The sequence below is a fragment of the Peromyscus leucopus genome, chromosome 7 (assembly GCF_004664715.2).
Source record: "Peromyscus leucopus breed LL Stock chromosome 7, UCI_PerLeu_2.1, whole genome shotgun sequence".
Taxonomy (NCBI): Eukaryota; Metazoa; Chordata; class Mammalia; order Rodentia; family Cricetidae; genus Peromyscus; species Peromyscus leucopus.
The window spans coordinates 67,820,709-67,847,146 of record NC_051069.1 but is presented as its reverse complement, the minus strand read 5'-3'; the positions used below and the strand labels follow the sequence as shown (position 1 = coordinate 67,847,146).

General features: G+C 44.8%; 1 protein-coding gene and 1 non-coding gene across 3 annotated transcripts in view; both read left to right on the top strand.

Annotated features, from left to right (window-relative positions):
* Positions 1 to 892: 892 nt before the first annotated feature.
* The window catches only part of Slc17a5 (solute carrier family 17 member 5), a 37,112-nt gene continuing 11,566 nt past the window's right edge, over positions 893 to 26,438 (top strand). The window contains exons 1-10 of one of the 2 annotated variants that reach the window (XM_028861457.2): positions 986 to 1,074; positions 7,242 to 7,356; positions 12,956 to 13,152; positions 14,472 to 14,705; positions 17,173 to 17,260; positions 19,410 to 19,496; positions 20,472 to 20,590; positions 21,959 to 22,117; positions 23,067 to 23,199; positions 25,999 to 26,146. In XM_028861457.2, coding sequence (XP_028717290.1) covers positions 7,245 to 7,356; positions 12,956 to 13,152; positions 14,472 to 14,705; positions 17,173 to 17,260; positions 19,410 to 19,496; positions 20,472 to 20,590; positions 21,959 to 22,117; positions 23,067 to 23,199; positions 25,999 to 26,146 — 1,277 coding nt within the window. In that variant the 5' untranslated portion in view covers positions 986 to 1,074; positions 7,242 to 7,244. Of the gene's footprint in view, positions 1,075 to 7,241; positions 7,357 to 12,955; positions 13,153 to 14,471; positions 14,706 to 17,172; positions 17,261 to 19,409; positions 19,497 to 20,471; positions 20,591 to 21,958; positions 22,118 to 23,066; positions 23,200 to 25,998; positions 26,147 to 26,438 lie in introns of both variants that reach the window. The other variant, XM_028861458.2, reaches the window with a different exon arrangement.
* Positions 22,727 to 22,807, top strand: Trnaa-agc. The gene has a single exon. It is a non-coding gene; the product is annotated as a tRNA-Ala (tRNA).

Here is a 26,438-nt window from a genome sequence, read left to right as displayed (position 1 = left end):
CCTGAGTTACTCAGAGGCCCAAGGGCCACAAGGCTGACTGGGGCGGTTGCCCAGTTCCTCTTTCTGAGAGTCAGCAGTAGGAAAAAACTGTCCAAATTAGATTTACAGAAAAAAACCTCAATGCTTGAACATCATGTGGCCTGCCGGCTGGGGATGTAGATCAATGGTACCACTCTAGTATGTTTGGAGCCCTGGGTTCAATCCGCAAGACTGCAAAAGCAGAGAGAGGGGGCTGGAGAGATGGCTCAGTGGTTAAGAGCACCGATTGCCCTTCCAGAGGACTCAGGTTCAATTCCCAGCAACCACATGGCTGCTAACAACTGTCTATAACTCCAAAATCGGACACCTTCACTCAGACCTAGTTGCAGGCAAAACGCCAATGCACATAAAATAAAAATAAATAAATTATGGGGGGAAAAAAGCAGCTGCCCACGTTAGGGTTCACCTGTGAAATAGGCAGTTTCGTCGGACAGAACGTGTTTTTCTTTACTGCTTTTCCACCTCAAGATCCACCTGCTGTCCTAGAACAAAGACGGCTAATAGTCGGGAACTCTACTACCGACATCCGGAGGTCAAATACTCCCTGTCCACTTCCCCAGCTCCCTATCACTGCGTGATGAAAGCCCCGTCGCCGCCTCCAGGTTACCTGCCCCCCCCCCCAGTCCCTCAAGGAGCGGTGTACCCCAGCTTTTGCTAGGGGAACAGAGAAGTCTAGAGATTCCCCCACCGCCCGCGGCGCACGGTGCAAGCGCCCAGCCCAGCCCGGCTCCGCCCACCCCTGCTGTACCACGCCCACGCCGGAGTTGCCCGGAGCTAAGATGGCACCTTAGGAACCAGCGGCCGGGGCTGGGCGGAGTCTGGGTGACGCAAGGGGCGGGGGCCAAATTCTGCCTCGCCCGGCCAGAGCGGCCCCGGGGGCGGTCCTCCCGCGAGCTCTGTTGGCTGAGGAACAACATCAGCACATCTGCTCTCCAGGCGTCATGAGGCCCCTGCTTCGGGGTCCGGCGATGAACGACGAGGAGGAGAACTCGGACAGCACCCCGCTCCTGCCGAGCGCCCGGCAGGCCGAAGCGGGTGAGCGGCTGGACCACCGAGGGGTCTGCTAGTGGGAGCGTTCCGGGCGGCGGGTGGTTCCCTGCCGTGGGCGCCTGGAGGGAGTGGCTGCGGGCTGGGGGCCGGGGAGTACGGGTACAGCCCCCCAGGAACCCGCCGGAGCTGCCCGCGCTGGCCGGGGACTAAAGCAGTTCGGGGTCCTGGGTATCCTACCAGTCAATGAGCAAAGGGCCAAAGTGGCGCTCGCTCTTCCCCAGTGACTGCCAGGTTTCCGCTTATGCCCGTCTGCAAGCATGTGATCAGGTAGCTCCTTGGGCAGGGAGGAGACACACACAGAGAGAAAAAGAATAGTTAACAGCTGTTGAGTGTGCGGAGGACAGTTGCATAATCCCGCGAATATCTTGACTTTGTGCTGTCAGAGACTAAAAATATTGCAGACATTTCCATTTTTCCTCGTCTATCAGACTACAGTGTAAGTTAAGAAACAGATCATTCTCGAGATGGCTATCTGTAGTGCACTAAGATAATGTGCCAAAGGTACTTTCAATGTGGCAGTGGTACTTCAAAAAGCATCTTCCCTGAATGGGGATAAGGCTCAGTGGTAAGAGTTTTTGCCTGGCAAGGTTCTGGTCTCCATACCCACCACGCCCCAAAACCCAGGTATGTGTCTTCACTGAATTTTGCTACACTTTTGTAATGTAGCTTCTGAAAGCTACTGAAAACTAAAAGACAAATGGGCTTGCACACATCCAAGGATACAGGTGTGAGAAAGACTTGAACTGGAAATTTGCCTTTGTTGACCACGAACGACTGTCTTCCGTGGGTATGTCTTTTGTTAACATTACCAAAGGATAGCCAGGTGGCTGTGGCGCAGGCCTTTAATTCCAGCACTCGGGAGGCAGAGCCAGGCGGATCTCTGTGAATTCGAGGCCAGCCTGGTCTACAGAGAGCGATCCAGGACAGGCACCAAAACTACACAGAGAAACCCTGTCTCAAAAAACCAAAAGAAAAAAAAAAATCCAACAAACCATTACCAAAGGATCTTTCGTAACTGCTTTAACCATAAGCAGATAGGCACCCTTCCTACTTGTATGTGTAACTACCCTGCTATGACTACTTTCTGACTTTGTTCAGACACTTTTGTTGTTTTCTTGGTGATCTGTTTTGGTTTTGTTTTATTTTTGAATAGTGTGTTTGGGGACTGGAAAAATGGCTCAGCAGTTAGAGCACTGGCTGTTCTTCCAGAGGACCCGGGTTCAGTTCCCAGCACCCACACGGAAGCTTACAACCATCTATAATTCCAGCTCCAGGGGATCCAGTACCCTACTGAGGCCTCCATAGGCACCAGGCATGCATGTGGTACACAGACATACATACAGACAAAATATTCATATACATTTTTAAAAAAAAAACTAAGAAAGGATGCTTTATTTAGGGGCTGAAGAGATGGCTCAGTGTTTAGGAGCACTGGCTGCTCTTCCAGAGGATCCAGGTTCAATTCCCAGCACCCACATGGCAGCTCACAACTGTCTGTAACTTCAGTTCCAGGGGACCTGACACCCTCACACCAATGCACATAAAAATAAAATTAAATATATATATATTTTTAGAAGAATGCTTTATTTTGTAAAGTTTAAGGCAGCAGTGGGTTGAGCCTAGTCACTTTTTGTTTGTTTGTTTGTTTGGTTGGTTGGTTGGTTTTCTTTGAGACAGTCTCATGTAGCCCAGGCTGGCCTCTAACTACTGTGTAGCTGAGGGTGACTTTGAACTCCTGATCCTCCTGCCTCCACCTCCTGCATACGTGCTAAGCAAGCACTCTGCCCACTGAGTTACACTCCGGCCCCTTTTGCTTCCTTCTCGGGTTAGAATCAAAGTCTGGCACTTTACCGTCTTGCCATCCTTTACCCTAGATCCCCTGTGCTTTGCCGTCCCGTCCATCTTGGTGCCACCTGCCTCCACAGCAAACACTTGAAGTTCCACCAGGCTTGCATGGGTGTCCACTACCTTCTCAGCAGTCGGTCCCGTCTGTTCCACTGGAAGCCTCATGTCCCCCCATAACTTAATTTCCCACAAATGAAAAATAGCCGCAGCTCATAACATAGGAGCTGGGTCTCTAGGATCCAGAGGAGGCAGTGATAACAGTTGGGTTAGTGAAATGACTGTGTGCTGCACGGTGCCCTGAGTAGATCGCAGCTCATCTTCCGACCGTCTGTAACGCAAGCTCAGTCCAGGAAGCATTCAGGAACGTGAGCTGTTTGGTCTGGAAACCCAGCGCCCGCCCGCCCGCTCCCACTCAGCACTATTCGTTAGGAGACTGGGTCCAGGCTAAGGCTTTAGGTTCTCCCGTGCCTTTCTGGTTTCCTTGCCCTGCACATCCTGTTGCTTTTGCTTGCATGGCTGTACTCGCGCCCACCCCGCCCCCACAGCTGCCTGACAACTTTGGCTCATTGAGGAAGCCACAGTCAAATATCCCTCTTCCAAAAAGACCTTCCCTGGCCTGTCTCCCAAGAGGAGTGGGCCTCCTTTCTCCCTTCTATGGGTATGCGGCACTCTATTTTGTTGGAAAGGCTCCCTCGGGGGTGGAGGTGGGGACTGAGTGAGAGTGCCCTTTGATTTCCTATGATGTGACCCCCACAGCTCAGCTGACATGGGTAGTTAGAGAGGGCACTAGGGTAACCAGGGATGTTAAACACAGGCTGTCTCTTCAACAGAAGAGACAACCTGTTTTCTGCCCAGATGGCTGGGATTGGATGTAGTTAACAGCCTGGTGACCTGTGCTGTCTGTAGGGCCAGGCCACATCTGACTCCCCCAGGCTTTTATGACTCTTCCTCCCAACACCTTTCTCTTGAGTATTTTTTCTCAATCTATAGAGCCCATCTTTATGGACTAGGTCACATGTACTTTGCAAAGAGTTTGGGTGTAGTGGTACCTTAAGCTTTACTGCACTCATGGGGTTGAGTTTATTGTCACCAGGAAACTATTTCCCAAAATTGTACTGTACTTAAATATGCCTAAAATAAACTGCCTGGGATTTAAACCAATGCCTGCTACTGAGTTGTGGTGAGCCCGATTTCCTTCTTGTCCCACTCGTATCAACACTCTGCTGGCTCTGGTGTTTGCACAGATCCCCACCACCAGCACCCAGCGTGAGGGGCTTGACAGTCGGAGAAGGTAAGAACATTTTTCTTTAAATAGAAACAGAAGAATTCACGACCTTAAGTGAGAGAGTAGGAATAATCATGGGTTCCAGTCGGTCCTCTGAAACAAAGAACTTTATACAATTATTGAGACATTTGTTAAGACCCAGAGGAGGGGGCTGGAGAGATGGCTCAGCAGTTAGAGCACTGGCTGCTCTTCCAGAGGACTCGGGTTCAATTCCCAGCACCCATGTGGCAGCTCACAACTGACTGTAGCTCCAGTTCCAGGGGATCCAACACCTTCAAACAGACATGCAGGCAAGCAAAACAATAAGTGCACCAAAAATAAAAATAAATAGATCATTAAATAAATAAATGTAAAGACCCAAAGGAAAAATATTAAGAGCAAGAGCTCTGCAACTTTGTACAAGTAACTAAAATTTAATCCTTGGTTTCCTGACCAAATACCTATTGATGTGAATCCTGGAAGTGCATGGGAACTAAAGGAAGATGAAATCTCTTGTCTATGGTTTTGCAAGCTAGAATACAGTAATCATGTATTGCTTGGATCCTCTCAGGAGGATTATATAAGAGAGAGAGAAACAGAGAAAAGAAAATTTTCTGCCAGGACACATCTGACAGAGCTTAGAGCAGCTTAGTGCAACACCTGAGTTCCAGGAATGGCTGAGAGGGGGGTACTCCGCTGGTGCAGTATGAGCTAGGTGTAGACTGCCCCAAAGAGATTTGGTTTTGTTGTTTTTCTTGAAGGCAGGGGCTCACTATGAAGCTCTGGCTGTTCTGGAATTCACTGTAGCCCAGGTTAGCATCCAACTCAAGGATCCGCCCGCCTCTGCCTCCTGAGTGCTGGGATTAAAGGTGTGCACCATCACCACCTGGCTCCAGATGGCCCTTCAAAAGGACAAGGAGCATATGTTTTAGATTCCACAAGCTCCACAAAAAAGACTGTACTCACCCCGGTTGTACAGCTCAACAGTGAACTTGCTGTAGTTAATCAGCTTTTACTAGATGTTTGTCAGCCATTGACTATTTTAACTGGCCCCATATGTTAACTGGTACATGAAGGACAGAAATGCACTGAGAATGGGAACGGCCTAGCTTGAGGGAAAAGGAATGCTGCAGAAGGATTGTGAATGTAGAGAGAGTGTAATGGAAGATTGGACACATTTGGAATGAGGTCCTCAAGGATGGAGTCCAGTAAAGAGAAAGGAGGATCCGATGGGACATGGGTAGCTCGGAGCAGAAACGGAAAAAGGGTTCAGTGTGCTCCTTCCGCTGAGTCTCCTTGCTTTAAAAGTGAAATAAGGAAATAAGTCCAATCCTATTGAGACATGACGGTCATACTGCACTGCTGGGACCTCTGTCTCCCGGGAACACCAGCAGGAAGCGCCCGCCTCGGAGAAGGGTTGGTGCGGTGTCTGTTACTGAGACTCTAAGTGCGTTCCTTGCTGTTGCTGGGCACTTTATGAATCCATCTGTGGTGCTCTCACCGCCTGAGCAAAATAAGGGATTTTATCTCATTCTTTACATCAAAAGTGGAGACGCACACACATTCATAGGTTTTCTCCGTGTAGCCCTGGCTGTCCTGGAACTCTGTAGACTAGGCTGGCATTGAACTCAAGAGATTCCCCCACCTGCCTCTGCCTCCCAGTGCTGGGAGTAAAAAGCCTGCACCACCACACCTGGCTCAAAATGCTTGACATATTGTGGCGTGGTTTTTGCTGAGTGTTGGTTTGTTGGTTGGTTTTTTAAGACAGGGTCTCTACCTAGCCGTGACTGTCCTGGAACTCACAGAGACTCACCTGTCCCTGCCTCACACATGCTGGGACTAAAGACATGCACCCCCACACCTGCCTAGAGCCTTTCTGTCTCACATCAGGCCTTTTAGTCCCTGAGAACCCAGACCACCCAGACTCCTGTGTATTTATGATTACTAAAATTTCATTTGTTTTTTATTTGTATTTTTGTACAACATTACAAAAAATTAAAAATAGCAATGTAGACAGGCTTGGAGTAGATTTAAGAAGGAAAACAGGAGTAACTTGTGAGGACCAGCCGCCAGCAGCTCAGGATTTGAGGGGAGCCGGCAGAGGCAGCGGACTATCGCTCAACCTGACTTTTCTGAGGGAGCAAAACTTAATTCTCAGGGGCCGGGGGGACTAAAAAAAAAAAAATGTAAATCTTAAGTTCTGGTTTAAATCTTTTAAAGTTAAAGACTGTTGTTTAACTAAAAGTTTTGTGCTTGCTCTTGGTCTGATAAATGGTCAGACTCTGGCAAGGGAGGAAGTTAGAAGAGCCTCACGAGAGCCTGCCCTCTACGGAAGGCATCATTTTACACGGTATTCCAAGTTTCTGGTGCATAATTAGTGAGTTTGTGTCAGCTTGACCTCTGAAACTCCAGCTGTCTGGGTCCGGGGCCTTCTCTGCTCTCAGGTGTGGAGATCTGTGCTGAAATGCACTAGAGGCATGCACAGTATGCTACAGGCGTGCATGGTCCTTCTCCCCGAATAGGAAGCCACAGAACACAGCCCCAGATGAAGCCCGAGGCACTGGGAGCTCCAGGGGAGGGCCATTAGGCCACATGTGGGGCTTGACTCTGTCAAGTAACTCTAGACATTTTCTTCCTGGGACCCATTACAACTAAAAAGTGGTAATGGTCCTGCTTGTCCTAACAAACACCTTAAAGAAGTTTGCAGTTTATGGACCATTAATCATGTCACTAATGGCCCTTATAAACCACGGTTTAAGCTATTGTGGAGTGGCACCATCAGATACATAGTTGGCAAATTTTCAAAATAAAAGGAGGTATACCCACCCAGATCCCCAAGTACTGTGCTACATTTAGTTAACTATGCTAACTTTGAATTTTTTCACTTTAAAGGACAATGCTTTTTCTACTGCCCCAAAGTATTTTGTCTTAAAGGGGACACAGCCTAAAGTATATGTTAAAAGAAAAGGTCTAGAAACGAATCAATGGTAAGGGTCCAATGTTCTTCTAGCATCAGGTCGGGGTTATGCTTATGTCTTTCCAGAAAATGAATGAAGTCCAGGATGGCTCCCCCTCTGATGCATCCAAACAGGACAGCATCCCGGAGACCACCAGACAAATGCATCATCTAAAGATAGGTGACAGACCCGTCAAGAGGAGTAAGCCAGCCAATAACTTGGGGAGACAGCAAGACTCATCAGGCCCAGACTTTGAGGAAGCAACAAGATTATAATACTATTGACCCAAAAATGATGCTGTTATGTTACCGACTGAATTGCATGTTAATTCTCAGCTTGTTAATGCAGAATCCAAATGCCTTTTTGTTGGGGGGATAAAAAAGACACCTGTAGTAGGAGACAGTATGATATTGTTTGGTCATGCTAAGGATTGTTTACAGACTTTTTTATTGCCAATCTCAGGAATGATTACTCATATACAAAAGAGGTCTCAAAGATGACCTGTATGATTAGTAAAACTATTAATATTACAGGAAAATATTAACAGAAATTAATCAAGAGATGGGTGATTTGAGAACCACAATTTTACAAAAACAGAGCTACTATAAATTATTTGTTGCTCAAACACAATCTTGGTTGTTAACAATTTCCTAGTGTGTGTTGCTTTAATATGTCAGATTTTTCTCATACTATGGAGGGTCAAAGCAATGATTTGCATAGAGATTGGCAAAAAATCTCTCAAGTGACCTTTGAATGGACATCATGGTTAAGGTGCCTTTCCCCTTTCCTTGGTCCTCTGTTAGCTATTTTGTTTGTTTGTTTGTTTGTTTTTCAAGACAGAGTTTCTCTGTGTGTAGCTGCCTGTCCTGGATCTCACCAGGCTGGCCTTGAACTCACAGAGATCCGCCTGCCTCTACCTCCCAGGTGCTGGGATTAAAGGCGTGGGCCAACACCACCCAGCCTCTGTTAGTTATTCTTTTTTTTTTTTTTTTTTTTTTTTTTTTTTTTTCGAGACAGGGTTTCTCTGTGTAGCTTTGCGCCTTTCCTGGAGCTCACTTGGTAGCCCAGGCTGGCCTCGAACTCACAGAGATCCGCCTGGCTCTGCCTCCCGAGTGCTGGGATTAAAGGCGTGCGCCACCAACGCCCGGCCTGTTAGTTATTCTTAAAATTCTCTTATGCTTGCCTATATTAATTAGACTAGTCTTAGAGGCAATGCATTTAGCCATGACCTCTATTACAGCCCCTGGTTTTTTCTTTAAAAACTTAGAAGTAGGGCAATGTAGAGGGTTCGAGGTCTTTGTGCTCATAGATAAGCACTAGGGAAACCAGGGTTATTAAGCACTCAGGCTTGTGTCTTGAGGGAGAGGTGTATAACCTGTTTTCTCCCCAGAAATCTGGGATTGGATGTAGTTAATAGCCTGGTGACCAGTAGGACCAGGCCACACCTGACTCCCCCAGGCTTTTATGTTTATCTGAGACTCTTCCTCCTTTATCTTGACACCTTTATCTTGAGCTTTGTTTCTCAGCCTATGTCACATGTACTTTCCAAATGGGAGCAGAGACCTCCCCGCCACAGATAGAACTGAAAACCTTGAGAATGAGAAGGTTGTGACTTCACTCATTCATCTAAGTAACTCTGTAAACACACATGGCCAGAGCTGAGAGTCAACCCTGGGTCTTTCCCTTTGTTCTTGGTCACACCCACTCACATTCCTGTGTTTATAAAGCGTGGTTTAGGGGCTGGTGTTTGTTTTGAGGAGTGCTCTATTCGTTATGCAAGCATGATCTTGCTTTGAACTCAGTGTGGTGGGTATTCAGTGGACCGGCTCTTTCTGCCACGCAAGCTTGTTTTACCTTGAATCAGTTTCAAAGAGTAGCCAAATTCCTAGGCACGTGTTACTTTCTAAAAATATTTCCAACTAAATAGATTTACAGTCACAGGCATTTTCATAAACCTGGCATCAATTTATTTTTAGTATAACTGTTTTTATTTGTTTGTTTTGTTTTGTTAAGACAGGGTTTCTCTATGTAACTGCCTGGGATGTCCTGGAACTCACTCTAGACTAAGCTGGCCTCAAACTGGAACTCACCTCCTATCTCTGCCTTCTGAGTGCTGGGATTAAAGGTGTGCGCCATCACTGTCCAGCTTAGTATAACTTTTAAACTTCATAGTCATGTGTTTTATTTTCTGATTGACAGTACCTTAGAAGTGTAAGTTGCCTGATCTGTAACTTTTTAACATCACCACTAATAATTTGAAATGTCTTGCTTACCTTTTACATTTTTTATTTATATTTATGTGTATGAGTGTTTTGCCTGCATGTATGTCTGTTCACTATATGCATACGGTGACCATGAAGAGCAGAAGAGGGCATCGGATTCTCCAGAACTGGAGCTTCAGACCATTATGAGCCACCATGTGGGTGCTGCAAATTCAGATCAAACCCAATCCTTCTAGAGGAGCAGTCAGTTCTCTTAATCACTGAGCCATCTCTAGCCCCTTGGTCACCTTTTAAAAACATTTATTTTGTTGTCACTGGGGATGGGGAATCAGAAGACAACTTGTATATCGGTTCTCCTCATGTTTCAGTGACCAGACAAGCAAGCGCCTTACCCACTGAGCCGTGTTGCCAGCTCTTTCTCCACCTCTTTTGCTTCTCAACCTCTAAACCGACATCTTATTCATATGATTAAATGGCTTATAAGCCACACCAATCATGACCTGAGGAGAAACAAATGACATACAATAAAAGAAGGGAAATAGCCGGGCAGTGGTGGTGCACACCTTTAATCCCAGCACTCGGGAGGCAGAGCCAGGCAGATCTCTGTGAGTTCAAGGCCAGCCTGGCCTACAATGCGAGATCCAGGACAGGCATCAAACCAAAAAAAAAAAAAAAAAAAAAAGGAGGAGGGGAGAACTAATAAAAAAATTGAGATGGAAAAGAGTGATTGTTGTAGACTAGAATAATTGTTTAACTATGTAAAGATGTGTTGCTTTTTACCTTGCCTGCCTAAGGCATCTGATTGGTCTAATAAAAAGCTGAATGGCCAATAGCTAGGCAGAAGAGGGATAGGTGAGGCTGGTGGGCAGAGAGAAAAGGGGGTCAGACTGCAAGGGGATGGACAGTCAGGCACAGAGGAAACAGGAAAGCAAGATGGACAGTATGTAGATGAGGTAAATGAGCCTAGGGGCAGCACTTAGATTAATAGAAATGGGTTAATTTAAGTTAAAAAAAAAAAACTAGCTAGAAACAAGCCTAAGCTAAGGCCAAGCATTCATAATTAGTAATAAGTCACTGTGTCATGATTTGGGGGCTTGGCAGGTCCAAGAAAGCGTGCTACAAGTAATAAAGTATATTATAGTCTAAATCAAGCATTACCTAAGGAAAAACTAATAGCATACAATAAAAAAGATAGGTGTATAAAAATGGGATGGAATGGAATAATGGTATTATAAGCAAGAGTAACATAAAATGGTTGAGAGCAAGAGGATTGATAATCCCTCATCCCTCCCTTTTACTCCCGCGTCTAGCATTTAGTTGAGGACTATTAATTTCTCCTTTAAATTTACTCAAACCTGGGCTGGAGAGATGGCTCAGAGGTTAAGAGCACCGACTAGTCTTCCAGAGGTCCTGAGTTCAATTTCCAGCAACCACATGGTGGCTCACAACCATCTGTAATGAGATCTGGTGCCCTCTTCTGGCCTGCAGTCATACATGCTGTATACATAATAAATAAATAAATCTTTAAAAAAAAAAATTTACTCGGGGGCTGGAGAGATGGCTCAGAGGTCAAGAGCACTGACTGCTCTTCCAGAGGTCCTGAGTTCAATTCCCAGCAACCACATGATGGCTCACAACCATCTGTAATGAGATGTGGCGCCCTCTTCTGGCCTGAAGGGATATGTGCAGACAGAACACTGTATACATAATAAATAAATAAAAATTTAAAAAAAAAAAAAAAAAAAAAAAAAAAATTTACTCAAACCTGCCTACTTCCCCAATTATTTAAAGTAACACTTTTTTTTGTTTGGTTTGGTTTTTTCAAGACAGGGTTCTCTGGCTGTCCTGAAACTCACTCTGTAGACCAGGCTAGCCTTGAACTCACAGAGATCCACCTGCCTCTGCCTCCCAGAGTGCTGGGATTAAAGGTGTACCCCACCCTCCTCGCCCCACCCACCCACCCCACCCCCAGCTAAAATGATACATTTTAATTGCCCAAATTTGAGATTAGACTTCTGCTTCCATGTAATATAGCCTGATAAAGTGATGATGGGGGCTGGAGAGATGGCTCAGAGGCTAAGAGCACTGGCTGTTCTAGAGGTCTTGAGTTCAATTCCCAGCAACCCCATGGTGGCTCACAACCATCTATAATGAGATCCAGTGCCCTCTTCTGGCATGAATATACACTGTATACATAATAAATAAATCTTTTTTTTTAAGTGCTGATGGAATGTGTTCTTCTGTAGTGCACACCCTGAGATATCCTTTTGATTGGAACGAACAGCAAACTGTTCAAATTTAAATGATAGATTTGACTAGAGTCTTAGAAATACAATTCTCATAGGTTTGTATCTACCTATTCTAGTAGCACCATAGGACAATAGCTATAGCCTTGAAAAAGGACTCAGGAATACCAAACGAACGGTTTTCTGGTGGCTAGAGAGACGAGTCAACAGTTGGGAGCATGACTTAGTCACTCTTCCATTGCTCTGAAGAGACACCATGGCCAAGGCAACGCTTAGAAAAGACAGCAGTCAGTTGAGGGCTTGCTTACAGTTACAGAGGGAAAGGCACAGTGAGGCTTTTAAACCCTTACCTGTTTTCCTCATGCCACATCTTCATCAGCTGAATTTTTACTAAAACTATGGGTAAGAGGGAATAAATTGTCTTTGGACAAATCTGTGTAGGCATGCTTAATCTGAGACTATTCAAAAAAGTACTGATTAGTAGTTTGGATATTTCTTTACGAATTGCCTTTGGGAGGGACTGGAGCACTGACTCTGTAGTTTAAAAGCATTTAATTGGGGCAGGAGAGATGGCTCAGAGGTTAAGAGCACTGACTGCTCTTCCAGAGGTCCTGAGTTCAATTCCCAGCAACCACATGGTGGCTCACAACCATCTGTAATGTGAACATAATAAATAAGTAAATCTAAAAAAAAAAAAAAAAAATGTTGAAAGTACTATTTAAAAAAAAAAAAGCAGCCGGGCGGTGGTGGCGCACGCCTTTAATCCCAGCACTCGGGAGGCAGAGGCAGGGGATCTTTGTGAGTTCAAGGCCAGCCTGGTCTACAAAGCGAGTTCTAGGAAAGGCGCAAAACTATACAGAGAAACCCTGTCTCGAAAAAGCAAAAAAAAAGCATTTAATTGCTCTTGCAGAGGACCTGGGTTCTGTTCCCATCCTCCACATGGCTGCTAACAACCGGTTCATAACTCCAGTTCCAGGGGATCTGATACCCTCATCCGGCCTCTGTGGGCACTGGGCACACATAAGTACACCAACATATACAGGCAAAATACACATACATAAGATATAAAAATAAATCAATCTTTGGAGTATGGTAGTGCATTCCTTTAATCCCAGCACTCAGCAGGCAGAGGGAGGCAGATCTCTGAATTCCAGGCCAGCCTGGTCTCCAGAGAGAGGCCCAGGACAGCCAGAGCTACACAGAGAAACCTTGTCTTGAAAAAAACAAACAAACAAACAAACAAATAAATAAATAAATAAAATTTAAATGTTTTTTCCTTTCACTATTTAGAAAGCATATGATTTAAAGTTTTTCTCCCAACCTTCATTTCAGCTCCAGCATGCTGCTCTGCTCGTTACAACTTAGCGGTTCTGGCTTTCTTTGGTTTTTTCGTTCTTTATTCATTACGTGTGAACCTGAGTGTTGCGTTGGTGGACATGGTAGATTCAAATACAACTCTGACCGATAACAGAACTTCCAAGGAGTGTCCAGAACATTCTGCCCCCATAAAAGTTCACCACAATCATACGGTAAGTGCTGTTTAAAAAAAAAAATTGGTCGGGCGGTGGTGGCGCACGCCTTTAATCCCAGCACTCGGGAGACAGAGCCAGGCGGATCTCTGTGAGTTCAAGGCCAGCCTGGGCTACCAAGTGAGCTCCAGGAAAGGCGCAAAGCTACACAGAGAAACCCTGTCTCGAAAAACCAAAAAAAAAAAAAAAAAAAAAAAAAAAATGATTAATACTGAAATACTTAGTAGTAAAAATAATGGAAAAAAAATATGCCTTTATCAGAAAGAAACCAAAATATTTGTTTGTGTGTATTCACCCTAGGTTAAGATCTCTTTCTGTTTTCTTGGGAGTTAGTTGAACAGTTAGTTGACTTACAGTTATAAGATGTATAGCTACCACATACATTGATCTGTTTGGAAAGTCCTTTATCAGTTTCCTGAGGAGAATTTGAAGAAACTTCATTGGTACCACAGAAAGCTGGATTGTTTTATATCTTAGTAAGTAGTTTCTCCAGGACATTGTTGGATAGGTTTGTTTGTTTGTTTGTTTGTTTGTTTGTTTGTTTTGAGACAGGGTCTTTCTACACAGCCTTGGCTGTCCTGGAACTCGTTGTATAGTACTGTGTAGACCGGACATAATACAGAGCTACCTCTGCCTGTGTCTCCTGAGTGCTGACATTATTAAAGGCATGTGTCACCACAGCCCACCCCAAGCCCGGGGCTCTTTCTTGAATCTTCTCAGGCAGTTGTGACAAAAGCCTCTGCATCCCCTCTTCTAGTTTACTGTCACAGAGCAGCAAGCTTCCAGAAGTCCATGGCTTTCCGTTCTTGCCCACTCACTTCTGGAAACGGCATGTTGTCATGGCCCACCTGCCTTAGAAAGCTTGCTTGTCTTAGTTAGGTTTCTGTTGCTGTGATGAACACCACGACAGAAAGCAGCTTGGGGAGGGAAGCATTTATTTCATCTCACAGCTCACAGTCCATCATGAGGGGGAGTCGGTGCAGGAACTCAAGGTAGGAAGCTGGAGGCAGGAACCAAAGCAGGGACCGCAGAGGAGTTCCCCCACACCCTGTTCAGCTTGCTCTTTATAGCCCGGGACCATCTGCCCACAGTAGCCTAGGCCCTCCCACATCAATCATTAAAATGCCACAGACTTTTCTACAGTGTGATGGCAGCATTTTCTCCACTGAGGTTCCTTCTTCCCAGATGACCCTAGCTTGTCAGGTTGACAACAAACAAACAAACAAACAAACAGCACAGCTTGCATGGTCTGCAGTCCAAAACAATAGTTCAAAATTTCAAAGTCCGAAAGATTGTTTTTCTCTCTGCTTTTTTCACAGGGTAAAAAGTACCAGTGGGATGCAGAAACTCAAGGATGGATTCTTGGCTCCTTTTTTTACGGCTACATCATCACACAGATTCCTGGGGGGTACATGGCCAGCAGGATTGGAGGCAAGCTGCTGCTGGGCCTTGGTATCCTGGGCACTTCTGTCTTAACTCTGTTCACACCCATGGCTGCAGACTTGGGAGTGGTGGCCCTCATCGTGCTGAGAGCCCTGGAAGGATTAGGAGAGGTGAGGACTTGGGTTCTTGTTTTTCTTCTTGTTCTTTATCTCCTCCCTGTCCTGAGTGCTTTTAAAGATTTGTTTATTTTTATTTTATATGCATAAGTGTTTTGTCTGCATGTGTGTATGTGTGTACATGATATGAGTGCAGGTGCCTGCAGGAGCCAGAAGAGGGCGTCAGATCTCCTGGAACTGGACTGCAGTGGCTGCTAGCCTCCGAGTGGGTGTTACCAGTGCCCTTAGGCAGTGAGCCGTCTCCACCTGAGAGAACATTTTCTAAGGGAGACCGTAGTAGCTCATGCTTCAGAAGATAGGGAAATGGGTTTATTTCCTATCACAGTGGCTAAGATGGCCCACACTTAACCATACACACATACATTTTGGCACTTTTTTAAAAGACGTACTGTTTTTTAGTATGTGTATGTCTCTGTGTGTCTGTGTGCACATGAGTGCACTGCCTTTGGAGACCAGAAGAGATTGAATTCCTCGAACTGGAGTTACAAGCGGTTGTGAGCCACCATATGAATGGTGGAACTGAATCCAGGTCCTCTGGAAGGACAGCCAGTGCTCTTAACTCCTGAGTCATCTCTCCAGCCCGTGTTTTGGCACATTTTACAAAATATGTTGTTAAATTGCCTTATTTTGCCGGGCAGTGGTGGCTCATGCCTTTAATCCAGCACTGAGGAAGCAGAGCCAGGTGGATCTCTGTGAGTTCGAGGCCAGCCTGGTCTACAGAGTGAGATCCAGGACAGGCACCAAAACACAGAGAAACCCTGTCTCAAAAAAAAGCCTTATTTTATTAAATTTGTTATTTATGGGAATTCCTCTCTATTATTAGTTCATTTTTTTTCTGGTCTTCTAACTTAGAGACAAATAATTTATTATCTTATCTAACTATACAAATTTACTTCAAGGATTCTTCTAAACTTTTATGCTGTGAAAAATATTACTATTTGTTTTATGCCTTCACCATTTTAGGTTTTTTTTTTTCTTAACTGACTTTGTTTCAGTACTAGAGAATCAAACCAGGCCTCGACATGCTGCAAATATTCTCTGCACTGAGCTGACCCCACAGCCCACTCAGAAATCTGTTAATTCTATCTTTCTTTTCTTCTCCATGCTTCTTTTATATCTCTCCATCTTGAATAATGAATGCTCTCCAGGCTGGAGAGCTGCTCAGTGATTAAGAGCCTTAACTTACAAGGCAGCCTTTTTTTTTTTCCTTAAAGATTTATTTATTTACTTATTTATTTATTATGTATACAGTGTTCTCTGCATTGTCCTGAAGCAGAAGAGGCACAGATCAATACAGTGGTTGTGAACAGCCATGTGTTGCTGGAATGAACTCAGGACCTCTGGAAGAGCAGTCAGTGCTCTTAACCTCTGAGCCATCTCTCCAGCCCACAGGCTGCAGAGCTCATAGAGGCTGGGAGGTAGCCTTGTCCAGTAGTGCGCTGGAGAGGATGCTGGAGTGAAAACGATATCCTTGGACAGAAGTTCCACGGTCACAGTAAGGCACTTGGTAAATCCTAATCCCTAGTCCTCAGCTTCATCACTTTAATAGTTGAGACTTAAGTACCTGCCCATCCTCAATCACAGGAATCATACACAGCTTATGTGTGGTGAAATTGGCTAGAAGGCTTTGGAGATTTCCGGGCTCTAGTTTTACTTTATTTTATTTTTGGGTTTTTGAAACAGGGTCTACCTATGTAGCTCTGTGTGTCTGGAACGCACTGTGTAGTTCACGCTGATGTGGAACTCACAGAGATCCACCTGCCTCTGCCTCCTGAGCTGGGATTAAAGGCATACACCACCACACCTGGCCCCAGGGTCTAATTTTAAAGGTGTTTTTGTTTGTTTTGTTTTGTTTTTTTTCCCTAGACAGGTTTTCTCTGTGTAACACTGGCTATCCTGGAACTCCTCGCTCTGTAGACCAGGCTGGCCTGAAACTCACTGAGATCCTCCTGGCTCTTCTGCCTCCTGAGTGCTGGGATCAAAGGCGTGCACCACCACTGGCTTAAAGTTCTGTTAGTAGTTTGCATATTCTTATCATCCATATCCAAATAGCAGTCCTCACAGATGTCTATTAAACAGTTTCTTCCTGGTTACAAAATAAATCCTATTAGCCTCTCTCAGCTCCCAGGTTGGTTTTTTCTTCTTACGTAAGTAAAATGTATTTATTTGTAGTCTGTTGCTTCTGATCCGGTGACTATGTCTCTTTGCTGAACTATTCTCCTGGTGTGGTTTCCTGTCTCTGGATGTTTAACATTGTAGTCTGTTGTCTCTGCTGCGGTCACAGATGGCCCCGGGAGCTTCCAACAGAATTTCAATGGCGTTTGTACTTAGATTCTCTCATCTTTCGCCCTTCTTTCTGTACATACCACACGCCTCATCCATCAAGCTAGGTCAGCGACTTGTATCTGTTCTGTCTGATTTTGAAGCTGCCTTGTATTTCATCAGAAATATCCACCCCCAGGGCGTTACGTTTCCAGCCATGCATGCCATGTGGTCTTCCTGGGCTCCCCCTCTTGAAAGAAGCAAGCTGCTTACCATTTCCTACGCAGGTAAGATAACGATCCTGATAAAGCGTTTGCTGTAATTTGATACAGACGTACCAGCCTTGAGAAAGGTACATGCATGCCAGAAGCACTCAGTGTAGATGCCTCTTCCTGGGGGAAATAACCTTCTAAGGGTACACCTTGACTCTCAGTTTTTCTCTTTGGCTCAGGAAGAGAATAATCGGCCATGGTTGACTAATACCATTTCCTCTACGTACTACCATTTATCTCAAATTATATTGTCTTTTCAAGTGTTGGAATTTATAAAATAGTTCAGTCGATGGAAAAATTGGTTTTGTTCTTTTGTTGTGATTTTGTTGTTGTTGTTTGGTTGGTTGGTTTTGGGTTTGTTTGTTTGTTTGTTTGTTTGTTTGAAGACAGGGTTTCACTATATATCTTGAGCTGGCCTGGAATTCACTATGTAGACGAAGCTACCCTTGATCTCATAGAGATCTGCCTGCTTCTGCTTCCCAAGTCCTGGGACTAAAAGCGTGCATGTGTTTCTGTGTGCACGTGCACATGAGTACAGATGTTCACAAAGGCATCAGATCCCCTGGAGCTGGAGTTATAGGCAGCTGTGAGCTGCCTGGTGTGGTCACTCGGAGTTGAATTCAGGTTCTGTAGGAGAAACAGTATGTGCTTTTAATTTTATGTGTGTGTTGTGTATGTCTGAGTGTGTGCGCCATCATTACCGGGGCATCCCCTGACAAGACGGCAGTTCCTGTGGGTCGGTAAAGGTGAGGAGATAAACCTCATGGAGCTAATTTCAGGGAACAGCGTCTACTTTATCACACATGAGCAACCACTGAGATATTGGAAGCCTGTCGACTGTGACTGGTTAGCACACTGCCTCGGACTGGACAGTGAGCGCTCACACCACCAGGGTCTCTGTGTGGAAGAAGTACATTCAAGGAGACGTAAAGAGGGCAGACTAGTACTCGGTGACCGTACAGTTTTTCAGGCTTTATCTCTGCGCCTTTCCTTTACCCACGTGAAGCTCCCAGAGCCATTGTCCACTTTCCTGTTCATCCTGTTACTGCTTCCTGTTTTTGTTTGGTGCTTGGTTTTGGTTTTTCGAGACAGGGTTTCTCTGAGTAGCCCTGGCTGTCCTGGAACTCTCTCTGTAGACCAGGCTGGCCTCGAACTCAGAGATCCACCTGCCTCTGCCTTCCAAGTGTTGGGATTAAAGGCGTGCGCCATTGCACCCAGCTGTCACTACTTTCTTATTTCTTACTGTCTTTCTTAGTTGCTCTGGGACTGAGTCTTAGCCATGTTTTCAAAGTCTGATTGCTGTTCCGTACATCTTTCCCTCACTTTGAGAGGTCAGAAATCACTGTCATATTTGAACTCTGCATTGCTCTGTGGTTCTTACACTTCCTAATATGGAAGCCATTAGGTTTATATCTGTCTCCTACCTATGACTAGAATATGGGATCAAAAATAATGTCTAAGCCAGATTATGGTAACATATGTCTATTATTCCCATACTTCAGAAGTGGAGGCAGGAAAATTAGGAGTTCAAGGGCATCCTTAGCTACATCTGGAGATTAGGGCTGCCCTAGGCTACATGAGACCCAGTCTTTAAAGGTAAAAGTGGTTCACATCTGTAATCCCAGCACCTGGGAAGCTGAGGCAAGAACATTCCTGTAAATTTGAGGCAAGCCTCAGCTACATAGTGAGTTCAAGACCAGCCTGGGCTCCAGGTACAATCCTGGCCCTGTTAAAGAAGAGAAAAAAGACACAGACTATCATTTCTCTCCCACTGCACTTAACTGAAATGCCTTCCATTTTCTGGTTAAAATGTATTGTTTATAAAACAATTGTTTATAGTATATAAAATTAAGAAAAACCTCACTCTTACTTCAACAAGTGTGCCCATACCCACTAGCCTCCATCAGCCTCTGGCGCTGTGCGCCACTGTGCGCAGTTCGCCTACTGATTGGTACCTCCCGTTCATCAACATCTGCGCAGCTGTAACTTAGGCAGCCGTACGAGTGCATGTGCTTCACGTTTTCTAGAGCATGGCCCTGTGGGATTGTCTGTTCCCATGTAGCCGCTTCTAGTGCAGCAGTTCTTCCTGTCCGTACCCTGTTCCCCACCCCTTCTGTTTGCTCACCTCTCGCCAAGGCTCATAAAGTCTTCTGTGTCGATCCAGGAGCACAGCTTGGGACAGTAATCTCACTTCCTCTCTCTGGAATAATTTGCTTCTATATGGATTGGACCTACGTCTTCTATCTTTTTGGTAAGCATAAATTTTTGACCAAGTTATAATGTAAATTTAGAATGTAATAGTAGTGGACTACATTTAAATGTGAGTCTCTCTCCCAACTTTCTAACTTAAAGATTTCATAACTGAACATGGGGGTTCATAAGAATTTAGTAAAGGGCTCCTGAACCCACAGTGACCAAACGTTAGTTCAAAGTCAGACATGTAAGGAATCTGAGGTGCTTCCGGCAGCACGAGCCCACGTTGTGTCACGTGACTTCACCACAGCCAAGGCTCCGAGGGAACGTGTGCTTTGGACATGCGTGCTGCGGCACCCCATGATACTGATGAAGGCAGCCTGAAACACCTCAGCTCAGATTCGAGAGCACTGTATGTTTTCACTGTGCGTGCAGTTTTCTGCTGTTCTAGAAACATGATAGTTTATTATGGAAAACAAAAGACAGTCTTCTCCTGATGTAATTCTTCAGCATGTATCAAATCACTGTACCTTTGGACTGGATCTAAGTGTGTGATTTTAAGAATCATTGAGAGCCGAGCAGTGGTGGCGCATGCCTTTAATCCCAGCACTCGGGAGGTAGAGGCAGGTGGATCTTTGTGAGTTTGAGGCCAGCCTGGGCTACAGAGTGAGTTCCAGGAAAGGCTTGAGAAAAACCCTGTCTTGGAAAAAAAAAAAAAAAAAATCACTGAGTTGAGAGTCATAAGAAAGAATCGTGATTTTTTTTTTTTTTTTTTTTTTTTTGTATTTGGAGACAGTGTTTCCCTATGTCATAGCCCTGACTGTCCTGACTGTCCTAGAACTAGCTCTGTAGACCAGGCTGGCCTCAAACTCAGAGATCCACCTGCCTCTGCCTCCAAGTGCTGGGACTCAAGGCATGTGCCACCACACCTGTCCCCAATGATTTTTTTTATAGATATATAATCTTCTCAAGGTGTATACAAAATGCTGTTAATATATTCAATTTTACTTAACTGTCATCTTTCTATTTTAAGGTATAATTGGAATAGTTTGGTTTATTTTATGGATGTGGCTAGTTAGTGATACACCAGAAACTCACAAGACAATCTCCCATTATGAAAAAGAATACATTGTGTCATCGTTAAAAAATCAGGTATGGACTTTGGTACATGTTAAAAATTAAGGTAATCTTTGAAATAGAACTTTCAGTTACACATGTCTTAAGCAAATTAGGATAAGCAAATGAAATAAATGTCTAAAATACTGTCTAATTTCTTCTCAAGGTCATTCTAGGAACTAAGAGCATAAATAGCCATGAGTCCATCTGAGCAGACAAATACAACCTGAGGACAGACAAAGAGGGTGCCATTATTAATGCCCTTGAATTGGGGATTCTGCCTTATGTGACTGTCTAGCAAACTCTGGGCTAACCCATTTATCAAATATTAATAGTTTAAAGTTGAATGGTGGTGGCACATGCCTTTAATCCCAGCACTTGGGAGGCAGAAGCAGGCAGATCTCCGTGAGTTCAAGGCCAGCCTGGTCTACAAAGTGAGTTCCAGGACTGTTACACAAACCCTTTTCCCAAAAAACAAACACACAAATATATTGCTAATTTAACATCTGTTTCAAAATAAAAATGAGTGTAAATAGAAATTCTCGTATCTTTTTAAATTAAGATTTATTTTTCTATTTTTAAATTATGTGTATTTGTCTGTGTATCAATATGCATGAGAGTGCATTTTCCCTTGGAGGCCAGAGGTGTCAGGTCCCCAGAAGTTACAGAAGAGTGTAAGCCACCCAGTGTAGGTGCTGGAGACTGAACTCTGCAGGAGACATATGCACTCTTAACTGCTAAACCTTTTCTCCAACCTTTGACCTAGTGCATCACCCCCAGTATCCCTGCCCTGAAGGCCACGTCTGCATGTGGCTGCATAGAAAGCCCTCACCTGTTTTCATCCCTGAGATGGCGATATTGCCCAGGCTAGCCTCAGACTCCAAGCTCAAGTCACCCTCCTGCTGAAACCTCCTGACTAGCTGAGGCTACGGGTGTGCAGCACCACACCCAGCTTGCACGGTTCTTGTAAATCTTTTCAGTATAGCAAAGGCTGGATAGTAACATACAGATTCTAATAAGACCTTCCAGTCTCTTTTCTTTTCCCTTATGTCAATCAACCTCTAACTGTGGTAATGACACTGTTCTCTATTTTACAGAAGCATTCATATTTATAGCAGCATTGACACCTGTAGCTTCGTGACAGTTATTACTCTACTATATTTATCTTTTCCTCTAATCTCAGCCATAGGTCCTCTAGTTTATATTTTTAATGAAACAACTGAAATTTGTTAATTGCTTTGCTACTTAGCATTTCAAAGAAGTTGATTTTATGATCTAGAATGTACGACCAAGGTTGGTGTTCTGTGCTCTGGGCTGATGGTAGCTAATATGGCATGTGGTTGAGCTAATAGGGCATAGGTCAACACAGCCGCAGCTTCTCCTAATTGAGCCTGTCTCCCTCAGCTCTCTTCCCAGAAGGTGGTGCCATGGGTGTCCATCTTGAAGTCACTACCACTTTGGGCGATTGTCATTGCACATTTTTCCTACAACTGGACCTTTTATACGTTACTGACATTACTGCCCACTTATATGAAAGAAATCCTAAGGTTCAACGTTCAAGAGGTAAGAGGAAATAGTCACCTGCTTCCTGTGTAGAGAACGTGTTTTCTGAACTGCACACACAATTCCTTTCAACCCAAATTAAATTCGGTCATTTCCTTCTGTGCTTCTGGTTTTTATGTCCACAAGCTAAGGCATTTGAGAGGTGAGGGCCTCAGTGGAGAGGATGCCTCCTTAAAGAGCAGGCTGTAGGTAGCCCGTGATGAACATTACTTAAGTAAGTGAAGATGCCATTCTAATTTAGTCAGTACCAAATGAAAGTGTCTAGGGACACCCACATATTTGGGATGATAACCGTAGGTGAATGTTTGTAACTGTGACTCAGTGGTGCTTGTTTATAGGAAGAGGTGGAGTTGAGACTAGTCTGGACAGGGCTTCTGGGTAGCTGGCGATGCTCTACTTGTCATAACTGACTTTTGAATCTCCAGCGTATTAAACTATGCATTTGATTTTGTAATAAAAATGATTTTAAATAAAATTTTGGAGACTAAAACTGTTCTGGAGCTGGGGGTGGGTGCACAGACTAGAGAGGTGGAGGCAAGAAATAAAAACAGCTTGTTCTCTCTGAAGCAGTGCAGGCTGATTGGAAGACTTTCCAAATTTAAAGTAGCATCCTGGGTTGGGGATTTAGCTCAGTGGTAGAGCGCTTGCCTAGCAAGCACAAGGCCCTGGGTTCGATCCTCAGCTCAAGAAAAAAAAAAAAGGAAGAAAGAAAGTAGCATCCACGATGACCTGGAGCTGACAGTACTGTTTCCCCGTGAGACCAGCTATCACAGGGATGGATAACTGAGTTTTGAGATCCCTGCAAATGCCAAACGTACTTTCTGTGATATATGAACATTATCAACATGTTGCTCCACCATATGTGTGGTGTTTTCAAGTAGTCAGGGTTGGCTGTGACTCATGTGCGTGTTCTACCATAACTAATCCTGTATCCCCTCCCCACTTTCAGAATGGGATTTTATCTGCATTGCCTTATTTTGGCTGTTGGATATGCATGATTCTCTGTGGCCAAGCTGCTGATTACTTAAGGGTCAAGTGGAACTTTTCAACTATAAGTGTTCGGAGAATTTTTACCTTTGTGGGTAAGTGAGATGAATCAGGTTTTGTTTTTTTTCCTAGTTATATCCATAAGACACCAAAACTCCCTTTGATCCATAAAATATGAGATTTCCCTCCACCAACCTGTTTTTCAGCACACAAGCTGGTTGTAAGGGCTGAGTCTCACAAGACCCCCTCTTCCATTTTAGAGGTTAGTCACAAGAACTGGACTGTGACCTATACTTTTAATGCAGGGTTCCTATGGCCTGTCCTTGGGTTCAGTTAATTTGCTAGACTGACTCACAGAACTCAGGGAACAGACTTTATTTCTGTCTACTCACTCATTGTAAAGGGGCACAAATGAATAGCCAGACAAAACACTCCTCAGGGCTGTGGAGCTGCCTCGCCCTCCCTTCACACTGGAGCCTCCACTGGAGTTCTGCTGCTCGGAAGCTCATCCAAACCTCATCCTTCTCTTTTGGCTCTGTTGTTAGTTGGTTATTGGTTTGCTTGTTTGTTGACACAGAAGCTGACCACATGGCCAGGCAAGTCTGGAACTCACTCTACAGCTCAGGCGGCCTGGAACTCAAAGTCCTCCTGCTTCGCCATCCTGAGTCCTGGGGTTACAGGCCTGATTACCTGGTTAGTTGCTTGTGTCTAAGACAGATTCTTCATGCTGTACTAACCGGGTCTGGCTTCAAAATTCTCACTCTACCTGCTCCAACTGTCAAGAGCTGGGATTACATACCTGCACCACCAAACACACACACACACACACACACACACACACACACACACACACAGCCCAAACCGTGTCCTTTTGAGCCTTTTCTGTGGAGGCTTCATTATGCCAGCATGATTGAGTAAAGAAAGCAGTGGCCATTATGATCAACTCAACCTTCAGACCCACCTTTATCTCCTCCTCAAAGACTGGTTGGTCTTTTTGATAGCCAGTCAGCATTATACCTACTTTAGTCCCAGCTACTGGGGAGGCTGAGGTCAGAGGATTATTTGAGGCCAAGCGTTTGAAGCCAGACTAGGTAACTTAACGAGATTCCATCTCCAAAGGAAAAAGACGTTGAGAGCCAGATCTTGTGGTACACCTCTCTGATCCCAGCACTTGGGAAGTAGAGCCAGCAGAAGCAGGGGTTCGAAGTCTCCCTCTAAGACAGAACTGGTTTGAGGCCCGGTTGGGCAACCTGAGACCCTGTCTCAAAATACTGTGGAAAACATACTGTCTAGGGCCACTGGTCCCAATGTTACTAGTCATGTTATCAGCAAACAAAAGACGATCTTAATCACTCCAGAAGTTCCAGAGGCAATAAGGCAAGAGTATAGAGCAAGAATGCATGTCTCTTCATATCACAGTAGCCAAGGCAGCCAAAGAAAAGAATAATCCTTTACCTTGTTCACATATGAAACCTGACTTTGGTTCCCACAGCCTCAACTGCCTGTAACTCCACCTGCAGGGCATCTGCTACCCTCTTCTGGCCTCTGCAGGGACCAGAGAATACACACAACATACATAAAAGTAACATGTTTTAAGTAAATTTGGTCTGGGAATGGTGGTATACACCCTTAATCCCAGCCCTCGGGAGGCAGAGGTAGGCAGATAGATCTCAGTGAATTTGAGGCCAGCCTGGTCTACGTAGTAAGTTGCAGTCCAGAACTACTTAGTAAAATTTTTGTCTAAATAAATAAATACAAATTTGGGGACTGGAGAGATGGCTCAGCCATTAAGAGAACTGGCTGACCTTCCAGAGGACACTGATTCGGTTCCCAGCACCCACAAGGCAGCTCACAACTATTTAGAGCTCCAGTTCCAGGGAATCCAATGTCCTCTTCTAGCCCCTTGGGCACTATACACACACATGGCGCACAGACCTACATGCAAGTGAAACACCCATACACATAAAATAAATCTTTTTTTTAAAGGCATACTGTGAAAGGACCCATTCTACGTAAATTCCACAAGCACCTGCTGAGCACCCGCTATAGGAGATGTTATTCTGTTCAAATACTGCTCTGACTTAAATTGCACATCTTTAAATGAAATAATTCCCTTCAGGCTGAGTCTGAGGTGTTGTTTTTTTTTTTGTTTTTTGTTTTTTGTTTGTTTTTGTTTTTGTTTTTTTTCTTCTGTGGACCTGATCTGTGTAAGGCATATGCTCTTTGTTATAATTCTTAGAACCAAGGGATCACATTTCTAACTTCATCCAACAAAGCTTATTTTTCTGAGGTGTGTCTGTGTGTGTGTGTGTGTGTCTGTCTGTCTGTCTGTCTGTGTACACGCACACATGAGTATATGCCACTACATAAGTCACCGGATCGCCCCGGAGCTGGAGTTACAGATGGTTGTAAGCTACCCAGCATGAGTGCTAGGAACCAGACTCAGGTCCTCTGGAAGGGCAGGAAGCACTCTTAGCCACTGAGCCCTCCCTCCAGCCCCCTGGAGAGTTTACTGTGTTATTTATCTGCTTGGATTATGTGAATTTTAATTACATTCTGTATCGGCCGTTGCTCCTCCTCTCAGCCCTATTTTTCAGTCTTTCCGTCCTTGAGGGGCCAGCTCTGTAGCTGCAGACTGAGTCCTTATCATATGCAGAGTGACTAGCACTGCACTGCGAGGGGAGGACTTCCGTTTCTTGTTCCATGATTGCAGCCCATGATTCCGGAAGGGCAGGCTTTCTAGTGATGAAAGGTACCGGCGGCCCTTGGGCCTTCCAGGCAGTTCAGTGTTTCTACAGTAGGTGGCAGCACCATCCAACTCAGGTTTCTCCAGTTTTAAAGAGAGCAAATACAATAATGGCGCTTCTTTTTCTCCCTCAACCCCGCAACTCCAGGAATGGTCGGCCCTGCGGTTTTCCTGGTCGCTGCTGGATTTATCGGCTGTGACTATTCTTTGGCTGTTGCATTCCTGACCATATCCACGACGCTAGGAGGCTTTGCCTCTTCTGGGTTTAGCATCAACCATCTGGATATAGCTCCTTCGTGAGTACAAATACAAAGGTTTGATGGGTTGTCTTTCATTTTCTTCCTGACAGTCAGTAAGACAGAGATAACATACACTCTGCCATTTTGGCCATTCATAAGTACAGTTCCTCGGGCTGAAGTAGCACACTGTTGCGTAACCATCACCGCCTGCAGTCTCTCGACTCTTAACATCTTCTCCAGTCGGGATTCATTCAATGACCACTCATGCCACATTTCCCCTCTTCCCACATCCTGGCAGCCACCATTCTTACTTCTACTTTCCGTGAATTTGACTTCTAGAGGAATGACT